Source organism: Kryptolebias marmoratus, linkage group LG10 (assembly GCF_001649575.2).
Source record: "Kryptolebias marmoratus isolate JLee-2015 linkage group LG10, ASM164957v2, whole genome shotgun sequence".
Lineage (NCBI taxonomy): Eukaryota > Metazoa > Chordata > Actinopteri > Cyprinodontiformes > Rivulidae > Kryptolebias > Kryptolebias marmoratus.
Window position 1 is genome coordinate 927,657 of NC_051439.1, and position 11,611 is coordinate 939,267.

General features: G+C 38.0%; 1 protein-coding gene across 2 annotated transcripts in view; it reads right to left on the reverse strand.

Annotated features, from left to right (window-relative positions):
- The window catches only part of eif2ak3 (eukaryotic translation initiation factor 2-alpha kinase 3), a 63,382-nt gene that overhangs the window by 42,502 nt on the left and 9,269 nt on the right, over positions 1-11,611 (reverse strand). For both annotated transcript variants that reach the window (XM_017435261.3, XM_017435260.3), the window contains exon 2: positions 3,700-3,829. In XM_017435261.3, the coding sequence (XP_017290750.1) occupies positions 3,700-3,829 (130 nt within the window). The remainder of the gene's footprint in view (positions 1-3,699; positions 3,830-11,611) is intronic.

Below are 11,611 nucleotides of genomic sequence, written 5' to 3' on the forward strand. Positions count from 1 at the left end.
CCCCCCCCCCCCCCTCACATTGAGCAGACAGGTATCCAAGGTTACTGAGGCCAGAGGGTATGGCAGAATTTAAACTGACATGAAATGCAAGAGCCTACACAAAACGTGCAAGACACACCTTTTCATGTCAGACTTTTAAACTAAGATCATCTTATGAGTAATTTAATATTAAGTATCAGTTGATACAGAGTTTAAGTAATTTGGCCAAACTTTGAAAATAGCATCATGCACAATCATATGTGATATTGCAAGGTGTCAGGTTTAGAGTTTGTGTTTTGAATGACAAACAGCAACTACCACATCAAATTTTAGCTCAATATCTAAAAAACTGACAGTTATAGCCAATTTTGTGTTGGCTAACGTCAAATATAGGTGGTGACCATCTTGAATTGAATTGACTCCAAAAGTTAATCAGCTGTAGATGTTCATCCAATAATTACTTTCTGAATGATTCAACAGTGTGTGAAGTTTTACACAATGAGCCTGACCTGAAGCAAATTATGCAATTTTGCAAACTAGTAAAGGTTTTTACAGATTTTACCCTTTCCTTTTAAAATTTGCAAATGTAAATAAAAAGCTTTACTATAAATATGCCCACTGTTTCAGCTGTGCAAACCTCAAAGGTAGAGTCTACAAACAGAAGTTCTAAACCTGTTGACAGCAAAGGACATGTCTTTTGGAACTTTGGTAGCTCATTACCTCCGCCAAGGAGGTTATGTTTTGGATAGTTGGTTTGTCTGTCTGCAAGATTACTTAAAGACTAACAAACAGATTTTGATTAAATTTTCAGGAAATGCTGGGGTTGGCTTGATAAACAATTGAAAAAATTTTTTGACTGTGTACATGCAGTCGGCCACATCTCTGCCAAAGTTCCAGTTGGTTGATGGTTCAAAATGCACAAAGTTCAAGTGCTGGTCTTACTGTCAACAAACTGTAAAATAAAGTTAGGAAAGATTGGCTGTTTTTAGAGAGGGCATTGATGAAAACATATCCTTACCCTCAAAATAATGTCAAGCATACAGATTTTCTTAAACCTAGCAAAAGTTATAAATTTTGTATAGTGACTTTTGATACTTTAGGCACCTCACGATTCAAATACAAGTCAGGTGTTGCCAGGTGATTATAAAATGATTATTGATGCATTTCAATTATCTTGTAACTTACAATTTACATAAATAAGCATTGCTTTATACACTTTTATGTCTAATAAAAAGTGTTAAATAAAATGTAAAAAAAAACAAACACTATTATTCCCAGGCTGCTGACCAACAATAGCCTAGATGCTAACTTAACATTTAAAATGCCACAGAAAAGCAAATGCAATTAGCATTGTGTTCATCAGTGGAAATTTATGCACAAATCATTACTAAAGACAGTCATGTTATGATAACTTCAGCTATTACTTACAGATATAAAATCTTCAGAATGAGAAAACACAGCTTTAGTGTCTTTAATACATTTCTACTACAAGAAGCTATTGTAACTTTACTAAGACACACAGCAGCAACTACTCTGCTGACTCTGAAAGTGGCAGCACAGGTTAACAAAATAAATTTTTGACATAATAAAAAATCAATTCAGAATCTTCCATGTTCACAATGTTATGCATCTAAAAATAGATTTTACTCCCCACCCCTAACTCTAATATTTGCTGTAATTGTTGTTTAGATCTTTAAATTTTGCTTGTCTTTGACAAAATTAAACTGATCTACTATTATCAACAACTTCAATGCTTCTACATAGACCAGCACTAACAATTTGGCCCTGTTCAGACCTGGTACTAACACGCATTCTTGACTGATTCAGTCACAAGTGGACAGATGAGTATGAGTGTTTACACCTGGCATTAATATGCATCAGGAACGATCAGATCTCAGTTTCTCTCTATATGTGCAAATAAATGCATAGCCATGTCACAGAGTTGTCTCTCTCTGCTGAGCAACAAACATAACATCAGCTGATGTTTCTGTAAAAATCACAAAACATATTATTAGGAATGTCCAGATAAAGAGTTTTTCGTTCCCAATATTAATCCAAATAATTTAATATTAAGTATCAGTTGATACAGAGTTTTATACAGATACTTGCACTGTTTGTATTTTTTACAGCACAGTGCTTGATACCACAGTACCTCTATATAGCAGTAAAAAAAAAACTCTATATTTGTGTTGTTTAGCAGGTAGGGGTTTTTTTTCTTTTTAAAAAAAAGCCAGGATCCTGATCAGGACCCCAACCTGATACTTGCGATCAGCTCGGAGCATCCCTATATTAAATCACATTACTCTTTCGACATCAACACAGTTTACTCACCTGAGTTGCACTTTTGTGGAGTTACTTAAACAAAGACTTTTGCTTCTTTTACACGGACCCTAATTCAGAAGTCCAGCTCTACTCCACTCTACTCGGCTCTAAACAATGCATCGCATTCACACCGGCCTGCTTGGTCGGTAGCAGAGGAACGCCTCCTCGTGTTGCGGGGGGGGTGTGCTACTGAAACTTAGCGCAAGTTGTGTAAACAACGAAAGCGCTATGGACAACGTTGGCCCTGTGTTGTTGCTGTTTTTTAAACTTATGGGGATTTTCCTGAGACTTCAGGAAGAGAGGCGCAGTGGAAGAAATGCTCTGGATGCTGCGATTGTTGCACGGAGTAGGACAGCTGTTATCAGCCGGAGATTTCAGGCTTTACAGCGCCTTCAGCTGGGGGACAGACAGCATAAATGTTGCAGGGTAAGCTAACGTTGTTGTTTATATTCCTACCTTCACTCTTTATGCTTGCATCTGGTCACACCCACGACCAATGAGTGAACAGGAGCTAAGCTTGCGCCCCCTATGAAGCAGGGCCAGCCCGGCTGGCCCGACTCTGAAGCAGGGACTGAGTGCGAAAAAATGCAGATGTTAACGCTCGCAAAGCAAGCCGAGTAGAGTGGAGCCGGGACCGTTAGGGTCCCTGTGAAAGGGGCAATGGTATGGAGAAATAAAAGAGCCTAAAATATTTTGTAACTTCACAGAGTTCATTGTGAATTGGTGCATGTAAGGTGACATAATGAACCTTAGATTGTTGTTCTCTGATCAACACAAAGCCTTTTATTATATAATGACCAGAATGGACCCAATCAGATCAGAAAACAATCAGAACAAACCGCAAACTAAAAAGAAAGTCACTGTTATGGTAATCCACTGACTGATAAAATCTCAACAATGCAGACAATTTTAGGAAAAAATGATTCTGACAAACTATTTATTACAACTTTTAGCAGAAACAACAAAATAACATCTTCAGAATATCCTCAATAATGGCAAGTTAACCATTTTAAAGTAGCCAGCAGTTGTCATTGTATTATTATTTTTGTTTGTTTTTACTTGTGAGACATCCAGGTAATAACTCTCCTGCCTGTGTAGAGTCACATCAGAGTGGCTGAGGACATGTATACTTCCAAATTAGTGCAGATAAAAGCAAACTACCTCTGAAGGTGGTCTGAATGGAGACGAGTTCACACATGTGCTTAGTGCCCCCAAGTGTGACTAGATTGACCAGGATGAATGTTAGTGCCAGGTCTGAATGGGGACTTTTGTTGCAATAAACATAAAAAAATTTAGATTTACATATTACACGCCTTGGTATTTTTCTGATATATTTAAACTTAGGCAGCTTTTCATTTTAAACAAATAAAAGTTAAAAGGTAAAATGTTTTGTTCTACCTCAGGTTTGCTGAGGCTGGAAGACACCAAGCACCCTGAGTCAACATCTAGGTCCCACTGCTTCCTGCCCTGGTTGTGAGGATCCAGAGCTGAGATCCGCCCATCCAGGGTACTGATGATCACAAGAGACCTATAAACAGAACACAAGGACTTTAAAATATTTTCAAAATGAGGTGTTCTATGCTCAGGTTATACAGCTTCCCTAACAGGGTTTATAGTTTAATGCTATAAAGACAAGACACTGAGGTGTGAGGAGCTATCAAGGATTGCTGTAGATGTTTTTACTGAAGTTTACCAGTCAGTGACATCCAACAGTGCACCTGTGCCATGATAAACCCAAATTGGTCAGGCCATTGAAATCGGTATTGATAAAAGACAATTGTTAAAATATGAAATCATGTCATTCTAGCCATGTGAGATTAAAAAGAAATCCCATAATATAAATAAGCTTTATTACATCAATTGAAAGTGTAAACATGACTGAACAAAAAAAAATTTGGACAGATCATTTGAAAATCAACATTATCTCCATCGCCTGTCAGTGTACTCCTTTGGAACAAAAGCTTACAAGTCAGAATGCAAATTTTAAACTTAAATACAAAACATCTGCACTGGTGTGATAGATTTTAGGGCTTTAATCTGTCATCTGTTATAGCATTTCATAACAGATTTTGTCAATCTGCTGTTGTGTAATGTTGATTAGATGTGATGGCCATCTTGAATCAGGTTGACTCGAAATGTGAATTTATTGTAGATGTACAGCCAATGATTATTTTCTGGAAGTTCCATTAAAATCTGTTCAGTGGTTCATGCAGTATTTTTCTACTGCTTTAGACAACTGAACACACGTACACACACACACCATTCTTGGCATTATTCCAAGTGTTTTAAATCCAAAAATCTATAAAAATCTACTGTCCACAACACTTCTTTGATAGTGTTTAGAATTACAATGGTAATATAGTTGAGAAAATAACCACACCCATCAGGAACTCTAAATTGTAGAAAACACCTACAGATTTGTTTTAAATGTTAGATGCACATAATGAAGGATGTCTGGTTACCATTGGGAAAAGCTGATTTTATAGTTTTTTAAAAATTTCAAACAAAAGGACAAAAAACAAATTAATCCATTTTACACAATTTTCATTCATTCACTGCTGGGAGAAAGCGAGTAACTACAATTTTAATTTGAAAAAAATAAGACATAGGGGATGGAAGTATTTGTTTTGCATAATATACGAGCTAAAGGTTTCCAAGAAAATGAAAAAAAAAGAAAAACTCCAATGACATTCTTGCCAACATTTGGGAATGTCAATGTGGGACAACATAGCGTGACAGCTGTCAGTGCTTGGGGAAGTGGGCGGGGCTTACGGTACGCTGCAGAATGAGTGCTTTCTCACATTTAGCCGCCAAAGTCACTAGATTTGTCACTTTAAAAAAATGCTAGAGGGATCTGAAAACATGCTAAATATAGCGTTGAAGTGGCAAAAAGGCCATGTGCGTGTGTTTTTTTGCATGAGAAATACAAAGTGTGGCGTGTGAGGGCCAAAAGCGGGACTTTTGACTGTCCCGCACAGGGTGATGCGGGACAAGGGAAAGGGGGGGCTAAATGCGGGACTGTCCCAGCCAGTGCGGGACGGTTGGCAAGTATGCAATTATTTCCATAGCTCCACATATGAGTTATCCAGATGAACGGTTTAAGTAGTCCCAATTTTCCTAATGGGTTTCAGTGACGTTTATGTACCCACACAGTAATATCTGCCAATAGCACTCCTCCCTGTCTTTAGTTAATAGTTTGACCTAAATGAACTGAGACATCTAGGTTTCTGCTGTGTGGCTCGTCATTCATCTCCAGAGCTCTGCCTGTGGCCCCATCCTGGCTATTGATCTGTATTTGTTGAGAAAAGATGCTGTCACAGGACTTTTAGTTTTATTTAACCAGTAAGTATACAGGAGTAGAAAGGGCTTCACTTCGTCACAGTTAGCACTAAAGTAGTTTGCTTCTGTTGGCTTTAGGATGCACATGGGCATCTTATGGACAACAGGCCACATCCAGCCCATTAACCATCTCCATCTGGGGGGGGGGGGTTTCAATGAAAAATCAGAAATCAAATAAAGATTTATTTTGCACAAAACTCCAAAATCTCTGCATTTTAAAACTGTCTTTCACATTGTTTTTATTTTAAAGGAGAGTGGAAGTTTGCTTCATCCTCTGCGTAGCACTAACATTCTCTCCTCTGCAAGAACTTGAAAGAGATTTTGGAGTTACTGTCATGTTAGCTTATAGTAAAAAACAAAACAAAAGCAAAGACAAAAAAAACAAGACTGATAAAGAATGTAGAGTTTTTAACTAAACATGGACCTCTAAATGTTTATTTACTGAAGTGGCAAAGCAGTGACCTTAGTTTGTGGTAAACAAAGTTGTAAATTAAATCTTAATTATCAGACTAAACATGCAAATAAATAAAGGCCATGCAACTCAGTGTACAAACATATTTAACATTTGACAGTAAAAAAGAAAAATCATATAGGTCCTTTTGTTTGGCTTGTGGACAGAAGCAGAATGGCTGATCAACCATGATTTATTTACCTGTGTATTCTATTTAATGAAACTTGTAGAGAAAATTACTAACTTTTAAAATTTGCTCTAAAACGTAAAGTATTCTTGAAATAACTGAATTTCATGGGGGAATATCGTCTGTACACTAAACACCAGCTGTAAAACAACAACAACAACAACAACAAAAAAAAAACACTTAAATGACAATGCAACTAATAAAACAACTGTCAATTTCTTTCATCTTAAGTCCATAAAGAATACATTTTTGGACAAAAGAGTCAGAGAATGGACTTCTTGTTACTCATTGCCATTATAAAATGGTAAGTTGCTCTCTATGCTGACAGCTATATTTTGGTTCCTGAGCTTATTGTCTTGTAGCCTGTGAAAGTATATTTGGAGCAGTAATTATATTTAACATCAGTCATTTTATTAAGCTCCTGGTCACAGTTTGCTGTATTTATTTTAAATCTAAGAAGCCTATAATGACTGTGTTCTCTATGTGGCATGCAATGCTGTTCTAATCTGCTCATTTAATCTGATAATAGGTGTTCAGATTGTGTGTGCTGTAAACAGATTTAGTTAGTTCTGTGTGCTTTGGTTGAGATTTATTTTTTGCTCTGGTTGATTGTCATCAAATGGTATCTGAATGTAACGAGGTGGTCATGGGACACTTGCACTGCTGCTGGTAAACAACAACTGATTTTTGTTCTGGAGCTGGACTGATTAGAAGTCTCTCCTGCTGTTGAATTACAACAGAGGATAATTTTAAAGTTTTTGGTTTTATATCCCAATGAGGGAACGAGGGTCAGAGCATCAATGTCTGTGAGTCAAAATTCACCCCTGCATTGGGTATAAATGATAACATTTATTTTTAGAAGAATTGAGTTGATTAATCAATTCTTCCACCACAGTCACAGTTCCAAATGATACCCACATTTGATTTAGGACAACTTGGACAAAAGCTGCTGTTGTAGAGCAGCCACAGTAATCACTGACATTTCCACAGCCAGTTATGCTCCCATTAATTCATTTCAGTTCAACTGCATCAACAAGAGTGCATAAAATGCAAAGAGAACCACTAAAACAATCATGAGTTATATGTTTTCATTGCCATCAAAAGCCTAGATTACTTCATCAAACCTGCTATTAGCATCAGCAGCATGACTGATGTATGGAGGGCAAAAAAATTACATTGTTTTACTTCCAACTCCCAATAAAAACAGAGCTAAAACTCACTCTCTTCCTCTCAATTGGCTGCAATACCCTGAGAAAAGATTAGCCTGATTGGTTGTTGCTAAGCAGTCAGCTCTCTGAGAGGATGAAAGTTTCAGTGGCCTTCATTTAGCTATCCCTGCCTCCCCCCCACCCATCCTGTTACACTCTGAGTGTTGGAGTGAGCTAAAAGTCACAGAGTTCATCTTCAGAGAGGCTTGAAAGAGATTTTATTCTTAGTATGCGATCAAAGCTTTTCATGGTCTCTTTGTACTCAAGATAAAGGATGGAGTGGTGGTGGTGATGGGGCACTTATTTCAACAACAGAAATACAACTGAGCCTTCTGATAAGGAGTGAAACAGAAAGAAACAGCCCAGCTGTATCATTTTAGAACTCAAGGCAATTTATTTACCACGTCTAAGCCGAGAGACACCACAGCTCTGCTTGGCACCAAAAGGATAACATGCAGCCTGCGGGCTTGCTGTTGCAGACCGTGACAGATGCTGAGGCAATGAAGACAGTAGCTCAATAGAGAATGCAAAAAAGAGAATCAAGTGAGGCTGCCCCCAAATTGTGGGTTGTTAGCTTCCTTGTGCTGTCAAATTGTCATAAAAGCACTTCTTAAATCACAAATGTGTGTGTGGGGGTGGGGGGGGGGACCCAATTAGCCTCGCTCTCACCAGACTCTGCTCCTCAGAGACATTTAGCTTCATTTTGCACACTCCAGCAAAACCAAGCGGCTTGTAAACACTCCTCCATTGACAGAAGCAACCGGGATGTTTACACAGACGGAGTCTCTGAGGAGTTTCAGGGCCAGACCAATCCTAAGAGACTGCTGCTTGCCAACAGCCAATAAAAACGCTGCTTTCCTCTTCCCTCAGCCAATGGGTGGATGGCTCTGCAGCATGTGAGCCACTGGCAGGATAGCGCTGCCTGTAACCATGCAACAGCAAGAAGCTCAGCTGAATGTTGAAGTGTGGAGCTGATGCCACACAGCCCACTATACAAGTGCATGGGGAACACGTGCGGAGAAAGTTGTGGCTGCAGATCTGAGCCAAACACTTCACCTGCTGCACCAAGGAAACCGCAGCCATGTTCACACACTAACCTGTCCTCATTTTAACACGCAAAGCCAAATAGGGACAGGTTTTGAACACATTTTTTAAAATTTTCACAAAACATAATTAGAATGTCGGGTTTTATGTACAATATTACAAAATAAACCTCCACCCACTATAACAAAATATAATTAAAAGAGTTATAGTAAAATTGGTCAAACCTTGGGGAAGAGTTTCATATGATCTCATGCAATATTGCAAAATGTCATGCCAAGAGTATGTGTTAAGTAAGACTCTCACCAACTACCACATCGAATTTTAACACAATAGCTGTAGAACTGACTGCGTTATAATCATCATGTATTGGATAATGTCAATCAGCTGTGGTGTCCATCTTGAATTGGATTGATACAAGCGTTAATCAGTTGTAGATCTACATCCAGTGATTACGGTCTGACTGTTTCATTACAATTTCTGCTGTGGTTCATGAGATATTTTGCTAACAAACAAACTCTGTTTATTGGGTAAATTTTAAACAAAGGTCTCAATTAATGAGTAGCAATTTGCATGTGCTGTGAATGACTCTCAGCTACTACCACACCAAATCTTAACTATCTCTACATTTGACTGGATTATAGCCATTTTTGTGTTCTCTAAGATCAGTTGGCTGTGGCACCCATCTTGAATTGGAATCGCTCCAAAAGATAATCAGTTGTAGATGTACATCTAATGATTATTTCCTGAAAATTTCATTATAATCCATCCAATGGTTCAGCAGACATTTTGCTAACAGACAAACAGAGTCGACGCCCAAAAAGTTGATAGCAAAACAATAAACAAAGATTATGTGCAATCACTCATGTGTGTTGGGGCTCAGTCTCAGCTAATATGACACCAATAGCTCAATACCTGTAAAATTGACTGAATTATAGTAGTTTTTGTGGGTTTTAGGGTCAGTTTGTTGGATTTTTTTTTCACAGTAGTTTAAGAACTTGTGTGAGCTTGAAAATTTGGCCTTATGTTGAGCAATCTGCTTTTAAAACTTAACTATCAGTGTCAGTACAGAAAAAAACAAACAACTAAATCTAGTTTTTAAAAAAATCCAAGTAATTCTAGCATGAAAAAGACACCATGTAGCAGTGTTCCCATCACCCCCTTTCCCCTCCTGGCGCTTGGTAAAATCCAAACTATACGGCGCCTCACTCACATCAGCTGATTGGCCAGAACTCAGCTCAGATCCAAGGATCTGATTGGTTGTTGCTAAGCAGTGATGAGACAGTCAGAGTGAAAACAAGACAGCATGGTTCTACTAACTATCCGCCAACTCTGCGTTTTCATCTTCCCCTCCCTACTTTTCCCCTCCTCTCCCTCTCAGAGAATCACAACTTTGTGCCTCCCTACCACCCATACTGCAGTGCTGCAAGACAGGACCTGTCAACATACCCTGTTCTTTTAAATAAACATCCACTGATAACTGATTCTTTGAAGAAATGCATATCACCCACCACCCTTCATACTAGTGCTTTAAATGAAATCCATTTTATGCTGAGAAATGATGGTGTTAGTCATTTTAATAAAAATAATGTTACACGCAATAAGTAAGTAAGTAAGCTTTATTTATATAGCACATTTCACAGACAGAAAAGTCACAAAGTGCTGAACAGAGAGCAACATAACAAAAAGACAGTAAAAACATACTTAAAAACATTAAACCAACACCTAACTAAAAACCTGTCTGAATAAAAATATCATAAGATGTTTCTTAAAGAGACCGTGGAGTTTGAGCAACGCAGCGACAAGGGGAGAGCGTTCCAGAGCCTGGGAGCAACCACTTGAAACGCTCTGTCACCACAAGTTTTATAAAAGGTGCGTGGTACCACCAGCAACATCTGAGCATCTGATTTGAGGACCTCAAAGACCTGGATGGACAGAAAGGCTTCAGAAGAGCCGAGACATATTTGGGAGACTGACCATAAAGTGCCTTGAAAGTTAAAACCAAAATTTTGAAATAGATCCTCAAATTTACAGGGAGCCAGTGCAGAGAGGCCAGAACAGGAGTTATGCGAGCTCTTCTATGGGTCCTAGTTAGTAACCTTGCTACAGCGTTTTGCACAGACTGAAGGTGGTCCAAGGAGGATTTACTTAAACATGTAAAAAGACTGTTACAGTAATCTAAAGGAGAAGAAATAAAAGCATGAACAATCATGTCAAGTTCCTTCTGTGACACAAAAGACCGCAGCTTAGAAATATTTCTTAAATGAAAAAAAAAAAAGTTGCGAATGAACGTATTACAATGAGCGTCAAAAACAACACCCAAATTTCTGAGGTTATTATTTACTGAAGGAGTTAAAAAAGCAAGATGCTGCCAGATTACAGGGATTTTATCCTCAGGGGCTATAACAAGAGTCTCAGTCTTATTTGCATTGAACTGTAGGTAATTATTGTTCAGCCAAATTTTGATTTCTGACAGACAACTGTCTAATTCAGACAGTTTGTAGAGCTCACAGTATTGAAAGGAAGAGTACAACTGAATATCATCAGCATATAGATGAAAAGATACATTGCTGTAACTTTTTAAGATGTCTCTTATGGGATAAAGATACAATAGGAAGAAGATAGGGCCCAAAACTGAACCTAGGGGTACCCCGCAGGACAGCGGTGCAACAACAGAGTAAGCCTGATTCATAAAAATGGTGAAAGACCTTTCAGATAGATAAGAAATGAATAAGTTTAAAACAGAGCCAGAGATAACAAACAAATATTTCCATCTGCTAATACGAACAATGTGATCCACAGTAGTGCTGGGGGATTTGGGAAAAATCCTATATCACAATATGGATAATTTTATATCACAATAACGAAATGTATCACGATATACCCCAATTACTTACGTTGTCAGTTATTCTCTGAAAAATATGAAAAAATAATCTTATTTCTTACTTTTTTCAAGCTTTATTTCTAAGTGACATTTAACTGAACTTTCACAAATGAGATCTGCTGCATTTTAGTGCAGCAATATATATGTATCAAATGACAACAGACTCCATTATCTTCGGCCGGCTATAGTTTTCCTTTTTG